We start from the raw sequence: 24,072 nt of genomic DNA, 5'->3' as shown, positions 1-24,072 counted from the left end.
TTTTTTAAATAAAATCAATACTTTTATTCAGCAAGGATGTGTTAAATTGATAAAAAGTGATAGTAAAGAAAATATATTAGAATATATATTAGAATTTTTTATTTATTTTGAATAAATGCATAAATTTAATAAATTAATTAATTTGAATAAATTAACCTTTTATTCATCAAATATATTAGACAGCAGAACTGTTTCCAACACTCATAATAAATCAGAATATTAGAATGATTTCTAAATGATCATGTGATAGTTTTGCATTACAGCAATAAATGTTATTTATTTGCATGGTGGGGAATAAAACAGTCTCAAAACACAATTAAGCCTTTAGAAACTCTATTAAAAACAGAATTAGCTTGAGCTGTTACACATATAGTTTGGCCCATGCATGTATTGAACTTGAGTAGCAAAATGTCAACAGAGATCTCACTAAAGCAAAAGAGAAGAAATATTGTATTACTTTAGAAAGGCTAAGGCTATATGATGATTTCCAAGACATTGAAAGTTCCTAGAGACACAGCTCTCAGCCTTATTCCTTAGCTTAAAGTGTGTTTTACGAGAAAATCTTTGAGGGTGTTGAAGAAAAAGCACAATATCATAAAATGTTTAATCAGAGCAACTGAGAAAAAACCTGCAATGTACAGCCAAAGACTTACAAGATGACCCGATGAAAGGAGGAAAACCATTTCAATGCAGTGTGTAAGAAGAACACTAGACAAGTATGGCCTTCATGTTGAGACATCTTGATAAATACCACTCTTGATCAAGAAGAACAAAAAGCCAACTAGAACTTGATAAAATTCATTTGTGTGGACCTGTGGAGCTCTGGATGAATGTTTTATGGAGTGATGTGACCAAACTGGAACTTTTTGGACCCATGGATCAGCGGTATATCAGCTGCAAAAAAGGCAAAGCTCATAAGCAGAAGAACACCATCTCCATCGTCAAACTTGGAGGTGGATCAGTCCTGTTATGGGGTTTCTTTACTGTAGAAGGAAGTGGAAATCATGACTGTATGAAGGACATCATGGATTCTTTAAAGTGTCAGGCCATTTCGACAAGAATTGTGATGCCTTTGGTGCAAAAACTGAAGCTGGTGATCAATGGACTTTCCTGCAGGCCAAAGTACACATCCAAATCTACTACTGCTTGGTTCAGGGATCAGTCATAGAATGAGTGACTTGAGTGACCTGTTCAGTCTCCAGGCTTAATTCTCATTTCAAATATCTGGTTGAATTTGAAGAAAGCAGTGGCAATGTGAAAACCAAAGATTATCAGTGATCTGAAAGCTTTTTCAGGTGTGGAATGGGCCAAAACTGTAGTAGAGAGGTGACAGAAGCTTCTTAACACTTACAGACAGCGTTTATTGGTGATTTTAAAGAATAAAAGATTCTGCACAAAGGGGGTTGAATAATTTTGAACATGAATGTTTAGTCAATTTGAATTTTATCATGATTCATCAATGTTCCATTCTCAGAATCACTCAAAAGTGTATTAACAAACTTTCTCTAATTCTTTACTGATGCCTTTGTTAAATTGATTTCATAAAATGTTATCCTCCACAGCAAATTGTCTTGCAAGTCAAGGGGGTTGAATAATTTTGAACACAACTGTATATATATATATTTTTTTATTTTTATTTTTTTAAAGAGGTTGCTATGCCTTTGGTAGGAAGTGTATTGTATGTTGCTTTTAGTGAGAAAACATCTACTAAACAAATTTAAACAACACATAGGTGCAGATGTCCAATGATGTACTGTTGTCTGTGTATGTGTATTTCCACACCCATCCTCTAATCAAACACAACAGATGTTTTACAATGAAACCTGAATACCCACTCTTCCAGCACACTGGTGATGTTTGTATTGTTTCGTTTGTTTTTCGCAGGGCTCTTTTTGACTATGACAGGACAAGGGACAGTTGCCTCCCTAGCCAGGGCCTAAGTTTCTCCTATGGGGACATTCTGCATGTCATCAATGCCTCCGATGATGAGTGGTGGCAGGCACGGCTGGTTACACCCCATGGGGAGAGTGAGCAAATTGGGGTCATTCCAAGCAAGAAAAGGTACAGTACTGCCAACAAGCCCAGACAGAATTATAGCATTTGCCCTGTAGTAATGGAATGTGTTCATTGTTCATTGCCAATCATACAAATTATATATTTTTTGATCCACAGGGTGGAAAAGAAAGAACGTGCACGGTTAAAAACGGTCAAGTTCCATGCAAGGACGGGCATGATTGAGTCCAACAGGGTGAGTGAGTTGTCCTCCTCCTCCTATGATGGGCTCATGGGAGCTGCCCCACTTCCCCTGAGTGTGGGAATTGGTGGCTTCTCATAGTATCCTGGAGGCTCCTGTTACTGAGCATCTCATTTCTCTCAGAAAACACAAACAAAAGCGTACAATTACAAACATGCACTGTGCCATCATAATCAGCTATGATGGTTAGATCAATTCTTCTCAGTTCTGGTCCTGGAGGTTTCCCTCACCTGATTTAACTTCTCTTCTCATTAGTAAAGTGCTCCATAGTCCTATTTCGGATGGGACTAGTTTTTTAAACTATGTTTGAGTTTCGTTTCTCATCACCTGATGTCTGTGATTTTCATGTACCAATTCAGATGGGACCGATATATCTTTTTATAACAGAGGTGGGAGGGTCAATTGTAGGGTCAGATGTACACTTTGGCATTGCAGAGATCACGTGCTCTGTATGCATGCATTGTGTGTTGTCATTTGGATTGATTACCATTAGTATAACCAGTTTTACTATAAATACCATAGTTCAGCTATGGCTTGTATAGCAAAGCCATGGTTAATTTTTGGTTACTTTAACTTTTTTTTTAACTGTTTAATTTTCATAAAGGTACATATTTAATTAAAGCATTATGTAATTGTGTGCAGCAATGAAGCCGAGTTATCTTACCTGACTGATATTACAGCATCAAGTCTTGACAGTTTATGTGATCTGGTTCCTGATTTTATTATAATTTTTTTAAAATTTTATTTTATTTTTTTCTTTGCCTGGAGGCCAACATAAACAAACAATTTGCACAGTAGTAAGACCATGTACGGCAGGGGTGTGAATAGTCATTGGTTTCACAATGCGATCCAATTATGATTATTAGGTCAGTGATTATATTCAATATTACAATGCATCACGATTATATCAAATTTATTTTGTGAATTATTAAATTATATACACAAATTAATTAATAATAAAGGAAAACATAAAAAAATTTAACCAACTAAATATAGCTTCAAAATATACAAGCAAATATAAAGTAATAAAGCAGGAAAAGGACAATTACAAGTAAACAAAAAAGTACTTCTGGGTTTTTATTTTTTCTTCTGCATTATTGCTGTTTGATTACTGATGAGATCATAGACACTGGCAGCTTTAGGTTAATAGGCTGCATTCACACTAATGCACAGATCTGTTTCAACACATCAGATGTTTTGACCGCAATCGTGCATCAGGACAACAAATCCGATAGTCTCTAGCGCACATGTGCCACTATAAACTTTTTTTTTTTTTTTTAAATGTGCCCAGATCTCGAAGTAAAAAAAGTGGGTAATAATTTTTTTTTTATACTTGCATAAGCACGTATGCTAATGATATCAGGAGGCTATAATCGATTATGGTCTATTACTGCATTGTGACAGAATCCACATCCTTATCGTGATGCAATGATTAATTTCAACACCCCTAGTCTACGGTTGTTCACATTGGCCAAAACAGAAGATAACGTGGTGTGATTTAAAAAATTTGTCAGCAATCACAGACATTCACATTCGGATGGGATTCGTTTTTCTCAGAGGATCACAGAGTTTGCTGAAAAACAGTAGGTAATTTGCTCTGGAATTATTACAGAGGCTGTATGAAAAAAAACACAGACGGAGACACCGATTCAGACAGGATTAATTCGCAAAGTATGTCTGTCAAACTAATTTCTCTAATGACTCCCTGTAAAACAGTCCCGTCCAAATAGGGCTTAAGACCTGAATTGACTGTTTGGGACCCTCTAGAAACAGGATTGAGAAATACTTTATTGTATCTTAAAAGGGTAGTTCACCCGAAAATAACATTTGTCATTTATTTACCTTCATGTTATTACAAACATGTTTGATTTTCTTTCTTTCATTAAACACAAAAGGAGATGTTTGGCAGAATGAACGACATAAGGGTGAGTAAATGACCATATTTTATTTTTGGGTGAACTAAACTTTTAAGGGTGAAGTGTGTAATAAACGGGTCAGGATGTTCAAACAAACAGCAATGTTTTGAATGTGCTCAAATGGTTTCTGGATAATAAAAGGATAATGAAAAATCTTTTAAAGCCCAAACCTTTGAATGGTGGTGTAATTGACTCTGCACATTTAACCGGAATACAAAAGTATTTAAAAAAAAAAAAATTGCACACTTCACTTTTACTTTTTTATTTTCATCTTTTTCACCCACTGACACCTTTGATTTTCTTCTTCAATTTGTGCAATGAAGATATTTGACATGTTTCATTGTTATGTATCTCCTCTGTTACATTCACAGTTAAAACATCAAAACTTAAAATGAACTTCTTTAAATTTAATTTAAATGTTGTATAAATTCATTATCCCCACTTGTTTGTGCGATCATGTCATCTTTGGTTTTATTTTTGCATGTGTGCTGTGAATTACATTGAAACCCATTCTTGTGTTTTTTTTTGTGTGTGTGTGTGTTTCATTCCCATTCCCCCACCATTGGCTCGTGTCCATGCAGCCAGTCAAAGTGAAGCGCAAAAAAAGCTTCAACCTATCACGCAAGTTCCCGTTTTACAAGAGCAAGGAGAATATAGTGCATGAGTTGGCGACTGAACGTGAGTATGAGCTTGTGACGAGGGCTCTGACTCTGTCCTTCATGCTTCATCCTGTCACTGTCACTCACCCTGGAGATGGCTTCTGATTGGCTCTTGACCTTTTTGTGAGGAAACAGAGCAAATCAGGGCCTCTCTAGCCTTTGTCTTGCTCTGAGGCGGAGCTCAGCACTTCTCACAGGTGTGAGGCTGCACTAACACTCAAATGCTGTGCTAGAACATCCATCAGTGTCAGAGCTGTTAAGAGCTTCCAGCATTTGAATAATTTTGTTACTGATGAATCTGCATGGGAAGGCCCTTAAATTACAAACGGACAACCCAGATCTTTCATTGCACAGCAAGGTGATGTTAGTATTGCTTCATCCCTCGAGAGTGCAAAACCTTTCTTCTCCCAGCCTCTCACTAACCTCTTTCTTCTTCCTTTCTGCTCTCTCTCTTTGTTCTTGCTTTCACCTGTCGGGACGCTCAGGACTTCCCAGGGTTAAGCGATGACTTTTATGGATCAAAGAATTTGAGTAAGTGTGTGGTTCCTCTTGTCAAGCAGCTGTTCCCTGAGCTAACTGAACCGGCTGTGCCACACACCACACACATTTTATTCTATCTTTCCTTTTTCTCTCTCACGTTAATAGTCATCTGCTTTTTGAAAGTACACATTATTTGAGGTCACAAATCATTTTAGTGACACATTTCAGAGTGAAATAAGATGTTTTGCATCTAAAATGTAGGACTTGATCTATCAAGTGTCTATTAAAAGGTGGGAAAGAAGGTGGTCTATTAGAAGGTGAGAAAGTGAGTGTAACGAACCAATATAGAGCCAGGCCTAATGTGAGTTTGCTTAAAGCATGCTTAAAAAGAGAGTTATCATTTGGTTAACTTTATCCAATAATCTGTATGTCCTACATGAAAACAACGCAATTACAAGTACAAATTGTTACCGTACATATTGAAAGATGTAACCCTGTAAACGGTTCGAGTCTTAGACAAAAATGAAATAAATACAAATCTTAAAATAAATAGCCTTCTTTTTTGTATATTTGAACTGTCAGGCTTTTATGGCTCATACAGTAGATATAGTGAAAATAGGGATCTCATGAATGAGGAAGAAAATATGTAAAAATAATGGTGTATAATAATAATTTGGTGAAGATTCTGATATTTATGCCAAAAAGGCAAGATACAATTCTGATAGCTTATAATATAAATCAATATATTTTTTAACAGTATACCAGACTACTTGCATAAAATGCAAATAAATACTGTCACTCTCCTAATAATTTTAAGAGGATATTTGCTTAGTTTTATGATCACAGCTGTGAAGTTTGCATTTAAAACGTATAATGCAGTACTATACAATGATTGAGAGAGGTACAAAGAAATGTTTCTTAAAAGCCTGGGGTTTCATATTTCATTCTATCATATACATTGTAACATATCTTTCCTAAAAAAAATCAATCAATAAATAAATATTTATGTATAATCATGTAAACCTAAGTTGCTTCTGTCCAGTAAAAGTTCATCTTGAAAAATAAAAAAATCAACAAGTTATTTTTTTTATAAATTTACTTTAAAGAATTCACAGCAAGAGACACAGAAACCATGACTTGAAAGGAACCAATTTTAAAAACACAAATCATTCACAGATAAATATTCTTAAATCAAAGATCTGATTGCCATATGATACACTGAAGGGAGAGTGAATCCACAGTAGACCTCTTGAGGTCCCATAGTGTGTCTTCAAAGCCAGCTCATACTAGACTGGATTGAGTGTGTGTTTAGTGTTTTTAATGTTTAAACATGTTGTCACTGTATCTAAGGGATGCTTGTTATTTGATTCCTGTAAGGAATCCAACACTGGCTTGTTTACTTTGGCATAGGAGCAGTATCACTGTCTGGTGAACCGAACACTGGCAAGGTCATAGGAAACGCTCAGCACAGAATCTAAGATCACTAGGGTCGTAGGAAAGGGAAATACTTAATTTCCTATTGCTGCCTCATCCTACCATTTTCCCTTCTAAGGAAACGCCAGCCATTTAAGTGCCCAAAAGTTCTCTCTGTTTGTTTTCCTCTTCACTCAGCCTTTTCTATTCTTGGCATGATGGTACGGGAGGGTGTATAGTTTCATTCCAAGCTGTGCTGGATATACTATTAATATTACATATGGGCGAAAATGTGCATTGTGACATTTCTAAACTTCAGTCATCTTGTATCCACAGAATGCTTGACGTCCAACACCAGTGACAGTGAAAGCAGCTCCAGTAAGTACCTCTTAACATCCATTTTGTTCTTGCTGCATTAAATCTGTACCAATGTATTCTGCAGAGGTGCAGCATTCCATTTGATCAGTGTCATGCTATTAATCTTTAAACGCTTAAAATATTTGATCCATAGCTATGATCTATGTCATAAGTTCATTTAATGGTATTTCAAGTGGATTGTTTTGGTGTCATGATAAATGAAACCTTCATATTTCATATGGATATTTATGTTTTCTCGTCATGCAGAGGGTCAGGAAGACACAATTCTATCATATGAGCCAGTTATTCGACAGGAGAGTAAGTATTCAGAATTGTATATTTTTTTATAAGGTTGTAATTTAGCTTTACATTAGCTTTACCAATTCCCATACTTTTCTCTGCTCAAGTATACTGACACAAGTTGGGTGTGTTTGTGTTTGTTGTAGCAGTGTGAACTATTAGAGTTAAACAGACTGTTTAACCTTCTCGCTTCAGGATTTCTATATGGAAACAACATTTTATGATGCCTTACTTTCTTAACGTGAAGTGTATGTGTCATAGTTAAAGCAGTTTTTTTGTGGGTCAAGGTGTTGAATAAACAATAGTTGATATGCAAATATGAACTTCATCTGATAATGTGACCATTTGTTAATGATCTGTTTGCAGTTTAGTTTTCTTAAAAGGTCTGTGTGGACTGGGGAGGGAGCTTGTATAAAATTTTTTAAAAAAAATCCTGTTTTCCGTTAAATATCCTCCATGAGGAAAGCCAAGACATTATTCTCAAGGCTGGAAGTTTTTGACCAGCATTGATTTGGCTTTCTTTTCAGTCCATTACACAAGGCCTGTGATTATCCTGGGTCCAATGAAGGACAGAGTAAATGATGACTTGATCTCGGAGTTTCCCCACAAGTTTGGATCCTGCGTCCCACGTGAGTGTAATAAGAAAAGGCCATGCTGGCTATACAACATCTTTATCATCAATGTTTTAGAAGTACATGTAAAAGTAAAGCAAGACATAAACATGTTTCTTCAGATACAACTCGTCCTCAACGAGAGAATGAGATGGACGGTCAGGACTACCACTTTGTGGCTTCAAGGGAGCAAATGGAGAAGGACATTCAGGACAACAAATTTATAGAGGCCGGCCAGTTCAATGAGAATCTGTATGGGACCAGCATCCTGTCTGTCCGGGCAGTGGCTGAAAGGGTCAGTGACTCCCTTGTGTAAACATGCCAGAGGATCTGATCTCCTGTTTAATCCTTGAATATTTTCCCTGTGGCAATTGCTGTGCAGTGAAAGTGTGACATGCGATGAAAGGGTTTCTTTAATCCTCTTGTAGGGAAAACATTGTATCCTGGATGTGTCTGGGAACGCCATAAAGCGACTGCAGCAAGCACAGCTCTATCCAATCGCCATTTTCATCAAGCCAAAATCTGTGGAGGCCCTAATGTAAGTTTAGGATTTTGTAAATTAAATATATACACTACTGTTCAAAGGTTTGGTGTCATGTGTTGTGGAAATTCTAATTCAATAACAATTTGTAGAGACTGAGAATGAAAAACCAAACAGAGTTTTGTATTAGTATTGCTTTAATTCTCTACAGAGAATGATCTGGTTTACACACAGCTTCTGAGTCTGTGTGCAAAGAGATAACACACAGACTCAAAGACCACTTTTTATAGTATGTAAAAAGACACATTGAAGGACAGACTAGGACCTTTGAGCCAATCATGTTGCTCAGTGCACATCACCCCATAATACATGCACATCTCATCGTAGATGCCTGGTTACTCTCAAAAACTGCCCATCTCTGGTACACAGTTTACCCTCAAATGTTGTTTTTCAACCTAAAGCAGTTATGTGCACAAGTTACAGAAAATAACTCAATGTCCCCATGTACTATATATACTACCTTGATCATTATGTTAAAAATATACTTAAATGAGATTAATGCAATCAATGCAAGATTAGCAAAACTAAAAATTTCCATAACACATGTATATCATGTTTGTTTTGTTAGAATGTTACATTCTATTCTATAAGGTTCTATATTTTTGTTAGAAACTTTTTCTATTTCAAATAAATTAAGCAGCACAACTGTTTTTAGAATAAGGAGCAATGTTTATTGAGCACTAAATCAACATATTGGAACGATTTGTGAAGGATCATGTGACACTAGAGTAGTGGCTTCTAAAAAATCCGCTTTGCCATCACAAAATATTAAAATAGGCCAATTTAAATTGTAATAATATTTCAGTTACTGTAAACTATTTTTATTTTTTTTAAAAAATTTTCAAATAAATGCAGCCTTGGTGAAAAAAATACTTTAAAACTTTTAAATGGTAGTTATCTACATTTTGTCTCGTAATTCTGTGCATGTGCTTATGCAATGTGAAATAAGTAATGCACTTCTTTGTGCTTATCAGGGAAATGAATAAGAGGCAGACATATGAGCAAGCCAACAAAGTCTTTGATAAGGCAATGAAGCTCGAACAAGAGTTTGGAGAGTATTTTACAGGTAAGCCCCACCATTATGTGAATTCTCTTAACTGTATCCAGAGGGAATCTTTTAGTCCAGCCCCTCTGTTACTGTTTAACAGTGTGCTGTAGTATGACTGTTGCTCTCTCTCTCTCTCTCTCTCTCTCTCTCTCTCTCCTCTGTTCCAACAGCCATAGTCCAGGGTGACTCACTAGATGAGATCTATAATAAAATCAAGCTGATCATAGAGGAGCAGTCAGGCCCTTACATCTGGATCCCGTCCGCAGAGAAGCTCTGAGCTTGCCGCCTCCACGGAGCCCCCCACCTGACCACCGCCACCTTTCTTTCCCTTTCACTAATATGTTTCAAATCAAGTTTTAGTGTCATCATTATGTTACCCTTAATTGAAAGACATCTTATCACCATTACTGTGACTGTGCACACCCCTGCATGAGTTTCTCAGCAATTCCATTCAAGATTGGAAATGCCATTCCTAAAGAAATTTTTTGTCATGTAAAACAAAAGGGAAACCTGAGCGAATCCTTTCGTGTGTTTCGGACGCACTTGAAGATGAGAATGTCTCAACGAAGCGAGAACGGGGAGCCAGGGATTTGGAGATGGTGGCATAAGCAGGAACCTTGTATACGTTCATTCGATTTCATAGAAAAAGACGTTCGAGGATGCTGTGTGAGGTTTTTTTATGAGGACTAGATACAGATCAAACCTGCTGATGGTACCATCACTGCTCATGTTTCTAACGGATAAACTTCAAAACAGAACTCATAAACCAGCTTGCTTTACTCGATCGGCTGCCTGGCCGTTTGTATGGCGATGCGTTCAGAGGCAGAACAAAATGGAAAACTTTGGGTTTGAGTCTTCATTTCTATAACTGAAATCACATGGAAAATAAAAACCCTACGGATAGATTTTACTACATGATACGGTACACATTTTACACTTCACTAGAATTGTCTACTCTGAGGGCTGTTTGATTTCATTTACTTGTCTTTGGGTTTTTGTGTTCTTTCTTGTGGTTTTGGCTGCTCTGTATCAAAGATGGGGGTAGACAGGTGTAACTGGGCTCTCTGCAGACCACCAAACTGCCTTATGATGAATAAACGCTTCTGTCAAATTCCTGTCAATCGTGGGGGGGACACAATATTCAACCTATCAGTGCTTAGAGGGAGACTCGGATTTTACTGCTATTTGTGAGTTTCCCTATCCTATTGGAGGCCTAACTTGTGAGTGCAATAGACTTAAGTGTCTTACCTCTGTGAAATCCTTTTTTGCAAAGCTTTTTTGTCTTAAGCAAAATCCAATTTCGGCCGCCATTGTAGTTGTTAAAAAGCAGACAGCCCACTTGCACTTCCTCTACCTTCCATGACTATATTCTCTTCAGACTGAACGGTAACAAGGTACTGTCCTGTTAGCTGCCCAGGAGCGCAGCCTTAAAACGGGTAGAATCAAGACAATAATTGTATTGGATGTCCTTCTTGATATTAAAGCGTTAGTGGAGCCTGAAATTGACCGTTTACCCCAGAACTCGACGATGGTTTGATTAAATCTGTTCTTTGTAATGAAAGCTTTTAAACGATATATTTTTTCTTCTGCTCCTTCATTTCCGGGCTGATGTTTACTCCACTGTGTTGAGCCTTGTGCCAGGACGAGCTTGGCGAGCTCAGGAATCTGATGGATAATTACTACAATTTTTTTTTTTTTTTTTTACACTACTAAAGGGCCGCGATCATATTGTGATGGAATAGAGAGTACGAACTCAAAGGGATGATTTTCTCTCCTCTAACTGAACACCCAGACATGCTGATATATTATACCTGTGTATTCTAAATATTTAGTCCTCTTTGTTTTTTTTTAAACACTTTGTAAGCACTATGTCTGTGGTCGCCCTTGGGCTCAGCTGGAGGGAATGGGATTGTGACATAACAGGATACAGAAGTACAGTACTTCCTTCGATCTTTCTTTCTGTATCAAGAAGTCTGGATCCCGAGGGAAGTTCTTGGGCCCACTCTCTTCCCCCGCCCCACCCCACAGGCATTTTCTTAACAGGTGCGCTCACCTACCAAGCATCTCTGCGAAATCAGCTGTCATACCTGTGTCAAAACCAGAGTTCAGGGAATAATCGAAGGGAACAGAGCCATTTATAAACTGCTTACAGACTGTTTTAATGGGTATGATAGCTGTAAAGTGTAAATATCCCCCTCACTTGTGCTTCATGCATGTGTGATACAACTGGGACAAACATGTTTTATAAATCACAAATGTCAGGTAAGTAAACTTTGAATTTATTCTCAGATTAATTTCCATACAAATGTGCCGTAATGTTGGTATTTCTCTATAGAAAAAAATATCTTCAGCTGCCTATCAGAACATTTTTTAGTGAGTCGGGAACCAGCTTCCTTACAATACGGCCTGTCTACTTGTGAATCTTGTGGAACTTGTCTGAGTGTATAGATGAAAAACAAATGTAAAAATATATATAAATATAAATATATAAAAAGACGTGTGGACAGCAACCCATAGATTGATATTAAAGTAAACCAGGAGCTTAAATAACACATTTTAGCATAGATCTGGTCCACTGAGGTGACGAGCGGAAAAGCAGGTGACCGCTCGCACTTGATTGCGGTCAGCCGTGTTGGTGAAGCCCAAAGAATTTTGATTTATTGTACTATATTTCTAATCAAGTGGATTGAATCAGAACAGCTCTGGTGTACTAATGAGTGTCTCTGCTGCGGAAGGCACGAGCTTGAAATGGGGAGGGAATTGGTCTGATTTGTCTTTATGAGTGATTATGATTTTTTGATGTGACAGCACACCTGTGCAGTAAGTGCTTGCAAATATGAACCCTTTGATTGTACAGTAGTGTCCTCCCCATGATTACAGGTGGAACAACCCATCAGGACACAAGGAAAATTGCTCTTTTATATCCTGGTCAAGAAGGAACACAGTCCTACCGATTATTATTATTTTTGTTTTGTTTTGTTCTTTTTTTGGACTGGACAAGAGTTTATTTGTTTGGAAATAAACTATGTGACTCTGTTACGATTTCAATGCATGCATTTTTATTTGTTTTGTATCGCAATGCAGCTGTTTTGAACTAGTCAACTGAGGAAAGCTCAAACAGATAACAGGATGACAGGTAATAAAATAATACTGACAAAAATATTTCCGATTAAATGAATATGAACCATTTCATAACTGTACGAACAAACCCCTCAGATGCATTGTACATCTCTTAGCTTCTCAAAAACATGCACAGAAATTCACACTTCATATTAAACACGTGCAGTTAGACCTGAGATCTCCATCTGCGACTGAAGCCGCTGTCATTTACTCCTCAATAATGAGATTCTTCTTTGCTTTATCCAGCCTGTCCAACACCTCACTGTACAGACCCGCCATCTGGGGAGACGCATTTCATGTATTTTATTCACACCTTGCCACAAAATGTTTTTATTGAATATTATCTTGTGAATTCTTGACTTCGATCTTGCCAAATGACACATTTAAACTACTAGCTTGAACTACTGTGTTGCTTTAACTACCGACCCACATAGCTGTAACCAACCCTGCTGTTCTAATTAAACCTCCTACTGAGGTGATGAAAAAAGCAGCTCGCGCACCTGACTTGAGGCAATGAGAATATGAAACATGACAGTGAAATCCAGTGCTCTAACAGCTGTAGAGCGGCCCGGCCCGGCAGCCTCCTGCAGTGTTACCTGAGAATGATAGCTGTCCTGCAGAGAGCCCAGGTGCTTCAGGAAGCTCATTCCCAGCCCGCACCACCTCTCCGCCTCGGGATACTGGGCTAGACTGTAGAGCAGGATTCCTGTATTCCACGCTCGGGTCAGCAGCCACAGGATCTCCAGTTCTGGAAAGTCCTCGGGCTGTGTGAAAAAGCAAGATGTCTGTTAGTGATATCAAGGAGGATGGATCAGATGCTATAATAATAGCTGTGGAATTATATAATGTGATTTCATATCGATGGTGTCGTGACAGTCACAAATTCAGAATAGCACTCCCGATGCTTATGCACGTTTTCTGCAACGCTACTTCAAGATAAAGGACACGGGCGAGATTTCAAATTAGCATCTAAATTGGCAGGAAGAAGCTGGTGAATGGAGCATCTGGGAAATGAGGCATAACTAAAAGCCCATTGACAGAAACAGGAGATTCTTTTAAAGATGGGGATAATTGCGAAGCTGAGCTGCAGTGGGTCGTGTGTGATGGCTGCTGAGTCACAGTAACCAACTCACTGCGGTTGCTATGATGGAAAGAGCTTCCTCATAGTAGGCCCACACTTCCTCCAGCATGCAAGGCTGCACCTCAGACACGCCGCTCGGCAGGGTCAGCTGAATCAGGCTGTGTAAACAGTTACTGTGACACACACATGTATAAGGTGTGTGTCATTCAAGGAACAGTTTGGTGTCTTTTGCTGTCTATCAGTGTGGCTAGTCTGACCTGCAGCGTGTGAGGTCGACCTGTGGCTGTTTTCTGTGCAGGGACAAGGCGATCCTCAGTGCTTTCTTACACAGAACAGGGTAATGGGCCGGTGGTTCCATCGCCAGGACTGTACAGGACCATCAGAGCTTATAGTATTTTATACACTAACATTTTAAAGTTTGGTGTCAGATTTATTTGATCAAAAAAATATATATATTAAAATGTAATTTATTTGTGATAGCAAAGCTGTTTTCAGAAGCCATTACTCCAGGCTTCAGTGTCACAAGATTTTTCAGAAATCATTCTAATATGCTGATTTAGTGCCCAAGAATCGTTTTTATCAATGTTGAAAACGGTCATGCTGCTTAATATTTTTATGGAAACTCATGAATAATAATGAATAACAAGGTCAAAAGAACAGCCTTTACATGAAATAAAAATCTTTCGACTTTTTAACATTAAAAGTCCTTACTGTCAGTTTTGATCAATTTAGTGTACCCTTGATGAATAAAGTATTCAGTTCTTAAAAAAAAAAAGAAAAAAAAAAGTAATTAATAAATTGAGCCCAAACTTTTGAATGTAAGTGTATATCCACACATTCAGTCAGAATTTCACCATCCATACATTTTTAAATATGCAATACAAAAAAAAAAAAAAGAAAAGAAAAAAAGGATATGGTTCTAGAAGCTCACCTGCGATCATTTCTAGCAGCTTGGTCTCAATGTAATCCAGTTCCAAAACTGATTCGAGCACAGATTCAAGCTTTGGATCATTTAATTTGGCCCGGGCTTCAAACTCGTAGAGCAGCAATAATGTGTCTGTTTTGTCTTTAGAGGAAGTGCCTAGGAAAGTATGTGCCAGAAAGATGCTTAAGATTCTTGTCATTCTGGAGAAACAGGTAGAGTCTGCTTTTAGAATCCAACATATATAAAAGAATGAAAACACCTGATGCTTTGATGGTGGTCCAGATCTCTTTACAGAGCTGAATATGCTCTAGAGTCTGGGTCAGGAGCTCGGTCTGAAAGCACAGCAGATATTATACACTGCGCCCTCTGCTGGTTAGTCATAGTTATAAGAATAAACTGAGATCAGAGAACATGTGGAGTAGTGTTTCTCAAAACTCTCCAACTTCAAGGTCTCCCATTGTCAAAAACAGTACTGGAGAACACCCAACATGGGCTTTGATATTTGCTTTTGAACTTCTGCTGGAAATAATTATTTCGTTTTCATTAACAAAATGAAGAGCTGTCAGTATATTCAAATAAGAGTATTTTTTTGTTAGACTTACAAATAATAAATAAATGAATATTCTTCTTTAATAATTGTATGTAAATATTGCATATATAAAACATTTCTTTTTAATTTTGCAACCCCTAGAAAAGTGATTCTAGGCAAACCTCAGAGGGAGCCAAAATTTTAAATCAAATAACTATTCAGCCATTAAAATTAAGCTAAATTAACTAGAAAGTACAATATTTCTTAATTTAATTTGCCTAGTTTTTATTTTCTTTGATGAAACAGGGAAAACCTGGATTAGTTATGTTGCCTAAGTGTGATTTCTAGGCCTGGAAAAATCATTACCGTATTTTTCGGACTATAAGTCGCACCTGAGTATAAGTCGCATCAGTCCAAAAATACGTCATGATGAGGAAAAAAACATATATACCCTTACGAAAGGAAAATATATTTACCAATATATTTCTTAAAATATATTGTGATATATTGTAATATATTAATTTCCCTTTTTATTTTCTAAAATATTATATATTTGAATACATTTAATAATATATTGATGATACATATATTACACAATATATTGCAAAATATACAAATGATTGCCGCTTTCAATATATTGCAATATATTGGAAAAAATAAATATATATAAGAATATATGCCTAATATATTACATGATATTTTCCAATATACTGCAATATATTTTTGTTTCATAAGGGTAAGTCGCATTGGACTATAAGTCGCATTTATTTAGAACCAAGAGAAAACATTACCGTCTACAGCCGCGAGAGGGCGCTCTATGTCTTCAGTGTAGGCTACAGGAGCACTGAGCGGCATAGAGCGCCCTCTCGTGGCTGTAGACGGTAATGTTTTCTCTTGGTTCATGTCTCTTAGTTCATTTCTCTTGGTTCATGTCAAATTAATTTTGATAAATAAGTCGCACCTAACTATAAGTCGCAGGACCAGCCAAACTATGAAGAAAGGTGCGACTTATAGTCCGGGAAATACGGTACATTTTAATAATACATTTTTGGAAAGTGTGAGTTAAAAATAAATTTAAAAAATATTATTTTTCCTTGTCCCTTGTCCTGTATATCACAAATGACTGGGAAAGTCATTGGTTAGATATTATGGGAAACTTCAGGGATAGTTCACACAAAAATTACAATGTTATCATCATTTACTCACTCTGACCTGACACCCAAACCTGCATGAGTTTCTTTTGAACACAAAGAAGATATTCTGAAGAATGTTTGTAACCAAACCATTGCTGGTAGCCATTGACTTCCACAGTATTGAAAAAATAAATAGCATGGAAGTTGATGGCTATCAGCAACTGTTTGGTTACCAACATTCTCTAAAATATCTTCTTTTGTGTTCACTTATCCCTTTAAGAATGTTCAAGTTCTGGAATCCAGAAATGTTATTTATAGAGTAATGGGCCTCCGAATAGTGTTGTGGACAATAGGAGGCCTTGGTTTGTAGCTTAAGAAAGCAAAAAGGAATTTCACTTAGAAACCCCTTGAAATTATTTTAAAGGATTTTAAACATACGACTTTAGTCCATCTTCAGAATTTGTACAGGGTCAAGTTTCAAGGCTCCACCTTGACTTTAAAAAGCAAACAAAATGCCTCTTGTCTCCTGGTTATTGTTTAACAAGGTGGAAGTGATGGACAGCTAAAACGAGTGAGTGATCCACCTGTTGCTCAGTGTGATCAGAGCTCCTGCAGATCTCCAGAGACGCAGCAGCGGCCATCAGCAGACATGTCTTCTGCCCCATCAACACACCTCGGTCTGGGGCGCACATCTGTGACAGCTGCCCAGCCAGACAGCACAGCACACATCTCGCTTTAACTTCACTTAACTACAGCTACAGTATCAGCATATGTGATTATGAACTAGCCTACAGCTACTTAGAGGAACTGTGCTTGAACTTACCTGGAAGGAGAGAAGAAAGAAATCCCTCATCCTCACAGGACTGTGCTCACACTGCAGGGCAGAGTTCCACGCTGACAAAGACAACACACACAATCAATCAAACACAACCAACAAATAAATAAATGTCTCAAAAGATTGAGGTTTAGGAGTAAAGCACCGATTCTCCTGAACCAGTTGGCGTCTTCTGAATGCTGCTGTGCTCCGTGGCCATGAATTTGTGATAATTTTTCAAGCGCTGTAAATTCAGTATGCACACAGTAAATCAGTGTGGAGAAATACGACTGATTAAAACAACACAGTGTAATGAAATATTATGGGTAAATGTACCTGTTTTTAGGTATGACAAGAGGATATCCAAGTTGGCATTCCTGTTTTAATAACAGAGAGTGTGTGATTGCTAGAGTTGCAGCTTTGCTGAATTTGCGCCACTGCACCGCTGATCTACTAACCTGTTTTCCTCACTGATGTTTTCCATTGTTGTAAGAAAAAGTCGTACTAAACACCTGACAAAGAAATATGTTTTTATAGCAGAGATACTTGATGTGCTCTGTTTGCTGCTGATATAAGTATTATGGGCTGAAGCTTAGGGTCTTAGGTCAAAATGAATGTGTGACCGACCTCAAGGCAGTGAGGATTTGAGTAACATCTTGTGAGCGTTCACACAGACTCTCAAGGGCTTTGATGGCTGTTTCCTGCTGCTCATGCTGTGGTGAAAAATACTGCTGAGGTTCCGACAATTATGTGGCTTATTAAACTAAACAAAAAGGCACAGTGACTGCTGTCTTATAATATTATTCTGTTGAAATACACAGATGAGAGAAAAGTCAAAGGAAACTGGTATAATATGGCCAACCTCGAGGGCGATCTGTGCGGCCAGGCTGAGGAGGTTTGCAGCAGCGTTCTCAGTCACTAGCAGTCGGTCCTCACTGGTGACCGGATTCTGAGCCAGAGCGCCAATCTCTCTCAGAGCCGCGGCAGCTTATTAAACACATTAAAGACAGCCATTCACATCAGCTTTTAAACATTTATAGTGATTTCTGCAGCTTTCCATTTTATACCATTCAAAAATGTGGGGTCGGTAGGATTTTTTGTCTTATATTCAAAGGACAGTGATAACACCACGAAAGATTATTACAATTTAAAACAATTGCTATCTATTTTGATTCAATTAAAATTGTAATATATTCCTGTGATGGTAAAGCTGAATTTTGAGCAGTCATTACTCCAGTCTTCAGTGTCACATGGTCCTTCAGGAATTAGTCACAATGATTTTCTGCTCTAGAAATATTTCCTAATGTTGTCAATGTTAAAAACATTTATGCTGTTTAATATTTTTTATGGAAACTATGGTACATTTGTTCAGGATTCTTAAAGAAATAGAAAATTCAGCATTTATTTGAATTAGAAATCTTTTGTAACTTAACGCTTCCTTGCAGACTAAAAGTATAAAAGCGGTTACATATTATAGTACAAATCAAAAGATCAATATATAGCCAGTCAGCTACGTTCTTTTATTAATTGCCATGAAACTTCCTGGTGACTGATGTTTCTAGGTTTTGCATGAGACACCTGAGGCACTCATGTGACTTTACATCCTCTCCCTTACCTTTCTCTGCATTGTTTTCCAGTACAGCAATCTTGTAGATGTTGAACTGTGTAAAAATGTTGCTTGGGTCAATCCTTGCTGCCTTTTCTACAGCCTCTTTAGCCTTCAACAAGAATTAAACAATGTGGCAACTTTCACAACAGACATGTTTGTATGAAAACTTGTGTCCATGTAATGAGACGTTACCTTCTCGAGTTGATGCAGGTGCAGGAAACAGGTGGATCTGTTTCTTTGCAGTTTAGCAAGGTTTTGATCCAACTCGCCTGCTCTGTAGAAGCTCAGGGAGTAGTTATACCACTCCAGAGCTTCAGAATAGTTCTTGGCCTGTGCAAGACAACAAACATGACATCTGTCTCACTGAACTCAAACTAGCTCTACTTGATTCATGCTGCAACTATATAGTACTATATAAAAACAAACAAAAAAAAAAAAACAGACCCACTCTTTATACACACTACTGGTCAAAAGTTTGGGTGAAATATTATTTTTCTTTTTTTCATAGTTTGGCTGGTCCTGTGACTTATAGTCCAGTGTGACTTATACATGTTTTTTTCCTCGTCATGACGTATTTTTGGACTGATGCGACATAGGTGCGACATATAGTCTGAAAAATACGGTATCTTTATTCAGCAAGGATGCATTAAATTGACCAAAAAGTGACAGCAAATATATATTGTTGCAAAATATTTCTATTTCCTAAAAAATGCTGTTCTTTTTAACTTCCTATCAAAGAATCCTGAGAATCTTTTTTGTATCATGGCTTCCACAAACATACTAAGTAACTCAACAGTTACTTGAGCAGCAGATCAGCAAATTAGAATAATTTCTGACAGATAACACTGAAGAATGGATGAACTGTAATTTGAAATTTCACAATATCACTGTTTTAACCATAATTTTGATCAAACAAATTCAGCCTTGGTGAAAATAAGACACTTCTTCCAAAAACGTAAAAAAAAAAACTCACTGACCCCAAACTTTTGAGGTAGGGTATGATAAAATGTTTTCAATGGAGGTAATGGTACTCTTATTTGTAATTGAATGATTATTCAATCCAAAATATTTATTGCATTTCTAAACATGGTTTTAAAATATATTTTAACACATAAAACTGATGTAGTACTTCAAAGTTTTTGGAAGCTCTATCCCACAGAAGAAGGTGGAGAGATGATAGAGTCTGAGGTGCTAGTTGTTTTCCAGTGTAATATCCTAGAAAACAATTATTAAACACACAATTCAGTAATGACATGAAACACATTCTTGGCTACTAACATTGAATGAAAATTACCCGTGATAGCATCCTCAATCTTCTGCTTGGCCAGCAGCTCTTTGTCCCGCTGCAGCAGCAGCTCTATATGCATGAGCAGAGCAGAGCCCAGTTCAGGAGACGACTCAAAGTGCTGACAAACCCTCTTTAGGAAGTCAAAGGCCAGAGCCTCCCTGAAACGACAACATGTCAGTGTTTCTGTAATACCTGGCCTTTTCAACCACAGATTTCAAGAAGATGATTTTTTGTGCCTGTTTCGGGAGATGAGAGATCATACCTGTTCTCTTCCACGAGCAGTTTGACTGTGCTCAAGCACACTTCCAGAGGAACCTCAGAGTCCAGTAGCTCTGACAGCCCTGACGTTGAAAGGAACATGTTAAGAAGGGACACATTTGTGGGGTAGAAAACACACTATATACAAACCGCACTTTAAGTAGAGATACCAGGCTCACCAGACTTTATTGCCTCATCTGGGCTTCGGCTTTTAATTAGGATTTGAATCTTCAGATACAGACCTGACAACTGCATATGCTCCTGAAAAAAAACAATAAAAAGATGTGTGTGCTACAGTCCAGTCTGATGGTCTTTGTCAAAGTCTGGTTGCATGGGGAGCACTTTACCTTATTTGCCAAGCTCACAGCATGAAGAGCTTTCTCCAGGTACTTCTGACAGTCCCAATCCAAATAAACCTTTGCAAGAAGCCTCAAAACTTTGGCCTGGAGGAATGGGAAGTAAAATTACAATGCATCCAGGTAATGCAAAAAAATGTCTGAGACCAATCTGAAATTCTGGGATTCAATTTAGACATGGAAATAAACCGAGTTTGGACTTTGACATTAAATGTGATTGTGTGTGAATGCACATTACTTTTTAATAATATACTCCATATATTATTCTGATGAGAGAATCTGACACATTTCTATAAATGACATTAATTTATAATGATCAAAATTTTTTATTAATGGTCAAATTTTTGATCTCACTGTATATCTAGCTGTTAATTTCAGTGCTGACTAATATTTCTTACTTGCATCTCTGATCCTGGTGAGTACTTCATATTCATCTTGCCTATATCATAACTTTGGCTGAAATGCAGAAAAAGTTTATATATAAGGAAGTGTGTAAATATTAAAATTATAGTTTTACTAATTATATTGTAGTAACAAAAGTTAAATGGAAATGTTAAATATATTAAAATACAAAACAGATATTACAATTACAGATATCCCTACCTTAGCCAAAATGTGCTCTCTTCATGCTTTCCCTGACTGTAAGTGTCGACTCCAAAGTTGTAACAGATGAGAGAGAGATAGCCAGTCTAAAGGAAATTTCACAAAAGGGTGTTTTTATTTTCTTTTTAAAAAGTTTGTATTTTCTAAATCTATCTCTCAAATCAAAGCAATGACACCACTTGACAAGCTGATGACAAGTTTGTCCACCTCTTTAGGGAGACGCAGAAGCATTTCTTTACATCGCTGTATGCATGACACTGCCTCTTCATGTTGTTCTTGAGAAACTGCCTATTGAGACAACAGAGAATAATTTCAATCTAAAAAAAAATTAAAATGTAAATATATGTGTAAATTGTAAAACCATTGCAATAATCTGCTAAATCTCAAATATGAAATATACATTTGATCCAGTGGTTCCAGAGTATTCAGAAATTAATTTTAGGCTTAGAAATCTCTGCTCACAGATTCAGCTTGATATGACAAAACCCGCAGCAGATCTTTCTCGATGTCTCCCTTTGGTGTGTTTATATCTTCTGCACAATCTCCATGGGAAGTGAGTCTGCTGTAAAGAGTCTCCAGGCTCTGTGAAAGTATTATTCTTAGTTTCTTAATCTCAGAGTCAATAAATTAGAATAATAATCATGAGTATTTTCAATGCTCCAATATACAGTGTCTGCATGTATATTATATTTTATTCATACATTTATTTTTGCATACATGCAAAATCTATTTTTGTTGTCTTCATAGTGAGATTGCATTCATAATGTACGTACACTGTCAGCAAGGCTCAAAAAATCATCAGCAACTTTGGGTTTTTTGCAATCAAGCCATGTTCTTCCAGTTTTACTTGCCATCTGAGAAAGACATTTTAGAGTTACATTCACATACAGCAAATCTAAATAGATAAAAACAAAACAAAAACAGACTTCACAAACCAGTATCTGCTTGCGAACAATATTCTCTGATGGGTTCTCAGGCCCGCATAAATACAGAAGTCTGCATGCCACATGACGCACTGAAACATGTGCAGTGAGTTAAACAAATTTGTAGTTTATCAAATAATTGACATCTGTTCAAACATCTGGAGACATTATTTTTACTTTCTTTTGTTGGTACAGGAAAAAATATCTGTATGACAAAACGGAAAGGCAGATGATTGGCAGATAGAGAAAAATGACCTTTGGCCTTCTGCTCTTCTGTAATAGTTGAGCCAACACGTTTGGTCACTGCCCAGTTCCACAGCTGTATGGCGATTTCCTCCAACTACAAAACACAATTGCATTATTTATTAAAGATTAAACCATAATTACATAATTCCTAAGAAGCTCCGAGTTAACTTACTTTAAATAAAAAAAAAATAAGTTATGTCAAGATAACGAGAAAATACGAGAAGACCTGCTCGCGATAAAACAAGACAGAGGAAAAAAAAACACACATGATAGATTTCTACTGTGGTGGGCATTGCACACCTGTGAATCCTGTAGTTTTGCTGCTGCATCTAGAGTTGAGATCGCTTTGAAGAGAGTCTCAATCACTTCATCCAAATTTGAATCGATCTGTCTGTGGAGAAGTTTCTCTGACAGGTCTGTGAAAGAGACAAAATCAGCCTTCAAACACAAAACAGCTTCACGTACTGCGCGAAATCACTCCATGACAAGGTAAGCTGAAATAATTACAACAGATAGTGCTAAAATTATTAATATTATCCATAAGAGATCCGTTATTTTATAAACGTACGTAACGTAAACAGCTAACGTAACGTTAAATCCCTGACAGAGCTAACTGCCACATATCTTCCACAAAATAGATTCTTACTTTTTACATCGACAACAAACTGCTCCATATTACGGTCAGGTTTGTGTATTTTGACACACAAGTCGAGGAACCTAATTTAAAACTGGCGAATATATTTTGTCAGTATTTTCTGTGTGTCAGTGACAGAAATACGACCCCTCGCGACAATCCACCGCCAAAAACACGCACGCGCTGCAGTTCAAATGTAATTCTATTGTATGACCACAAGGTGGTGTCTCACACACGGTTAAAATATTTTCAATCCGTCACCTCTCCCTCACATATTTCACATGTATATTTGAGCTAATTATGAGCAATAATTTATTAGCGCGGTATTAACAAAACTTATCATTGCTAAAACAATAAAATAAATGATAAAATGCAATTATTTCTGACCATGGACCACAAAACCAGTCATAAGAGTCTATTTTCTTAAAACTGAGATTAATACATCATCTGAAATCTGACTAAATAAGCTTTCCATTGATGTAAGGTTTCTTAGGATAGGACACTATTTGGCCAAGATAAAACTATTTGAAAGTCTGGAATCTGAGTGTGCAATAAATAAAATAAAATAAAATATTGAGAAACGCATCTTTAAAGTCGTTCAGCAATGCATATTACTATTCAAAAAATAAAATTAGATATTTTTATGGTAGGAAATTTACAAAATCTTCATGGAACATGATTTTTACTTAATATCCTAATGATTTTTGGCATAAAAGAAAAATATATAATTTTGACCCATACAATGTATTGTTGAATATTGTTATCTGTGGTCCAGGGTTACATTTTCTAACTTTTTAGTAACAAATGTTTAAAATAGCTTATGTTTTTAATACTATTAAGGTATATATAAAATAAATCAGCTAAAGGACTGATGTAAGTCAAAAAGAAGCATTAAGTTAAATGTAGAGCTACTCTTTCCACGCATGCATGACTGCAGTATATTCAGAATTGCCAACTCTGTCCCGTTGAAAGAT

General features: G+C 36.9%; 2 protein-coding genes across 14 annotated transcripts in view; one reads left to right on the top strand and one right to left on the bottom strand.

Annotated features, from left to right (window-relative positions):
• Nucleotides 1-12,627, top strand: part of LOC132109539 (disks large homolog 3-like) — a 90,026-nt gene extending 77,399 nt beyond the window's left edge. For 6 of the 12 annotated variants that reach the window (XM_059515691.1, XM_059515695.1, XM_059515692.1 and 3 more), the window contains 11 exons: nt 1,885-2,061; nt 2,173-2,248; nt 4,150-4,179; nt 4,752-4,848; nt 7,059-7,100; nt 7,347-7,397; nt 7,907-8,008; nt 8,113-8,285; nt 8,419-8,528; nt 9,506-9,597; nt 9,750-12,627. In XM_059515691.1, coding sequence (XP_059371674.1) covers nt 1,885-2,061; nt 2,173-2,248; nt 4,150-4,179; nt 4,752-4,848; nt 7,059-7,100; nt 7,347-7,397; nt 7,907-8,008; nt 8,113-8,285; nt 8,419-8,528; nt 9,506-9,597; nt 9,750-9,856 — 1,057 coding nt within the window. In that variant the 3' untranslated portion in view covers nt 9,857-12,627. Of the gene's footprint in view, nt 1-1,884; nt 2,062-2,172; nt 2,249-4,149; nt 4,180-4,751; nt 4,849-5,314; nt 5,361-7,058; nt 7,101-7,346; nt 7,398-7,906; nt 8,009-8,112; nt 8,286-8,418; nt 8,529-9,505; nt 9,598-9,749 lie in introns of all 12 variants that reach the window. The other 6 variants (XM_059515696.1, XM_059515702.1, XM_059515700.1 and 3 more) reach the window with 3 other exon arrangements.
• Nucleotides 12,627-23,266, bottom strand: tex11 (testis expressed 11). 2 transcript variants are annotated; one of them, XM_059515704.1, is made up of 29 exons: nt 23,111-23,266; nt 22,765-22,880; nt 22,474-22,558; nt 22,231-22,310; nt 22,069-22,149; nt 21,758-21,877; nt 21,503-21,583; nt 21,296-21,381; nt 21,091-21,148; nt 20,684-20,779; nt 20,516-20,597; nt 20,341-20,419; nt 20,085-20,236; nt 19,920-20,005; nt 18,983-19,120; nt 18,797-18,899; nt 18,044-18,168; nt 17,809-17,894; nt 17,640-17,693; nt 17,518-17,558; nt 17,348-17,425; nt 17,191-17,261; nt 16,952-17,068; nt 14,965-15,037; nt 14,712-14,861; nt 14,038-14,146; nt 13,833-13,938; nt 13,296-13,463; nt 12,627-12,978 (listed from the first exon to the last, which is right to left on the bottom strand). In XM_059515704.1, exons 1-29 carry the CDS (start codon nt 23,136-23,138, stop codon nt 12,907-12,909), a joined length of 2,721 nt encoding a protein of 906 aa, XP_059371687.1. In that variant the 5' UTR covers nt 23,139-23,266; the 3' UTR covers nt 12,627-12,906. The 2 variants fall into 2 exon arrangements, with proteins under 2 accessions (XP_059371687.1, XP_059371686.1); XM_059515703.1 differs by having other exon boundaries at nt 12,628-12,978; nt 13,833-13,953.
• Nucleotides 23,267-24,072: the final 806 nt, after the last annotated feature.

Source organism: Carassius carassius, chromosome 29 (assembly GCF_963082965.1).
Source record: "Carassius carassius chromosome 29, fCarCar2.1, whole genome shotgun sequence".
In the NCBI taxonomy this organism is placed as follows: domain Eukaryota; kingdom Metazoa; phylum Chordata; class Actinopteri; order Cypriniformes; family Cyprinidae; genus Carassius; species Carassius carassius.
The sequence above is the reverse complement of the archived record's forward strand: the minus strand, read 5'-3'. Positions and strand labels throughout refer to the sequence as shown.

What these genes read in the sequence shown, in the direction of transcription:
- tex11 (XM_059515703.1), bottom strand. Translation starts at nt 23,138, where the DNA reads ATGGAGCAGTTTGTTGTCGATGTAAAAA. An exon ending in TTCTGCGTCTCCCTAAAGAG is followed by an intron (nt 21,382 to 21,502) that starts GTGGACAAACTT and finishes AATTTCCTTTAG; the next exon opens with ACTGGCTATCTCTCTCTCAT. An exon ending in CCGCACAGATCGCCCTCGAG is followed by an intron (nt 17,895 to 18,043) that starts GTTGGCCATATT and finishes TTTTCACCACAG; the next exon opens with CATGAGCAGCAGGAAACAGC.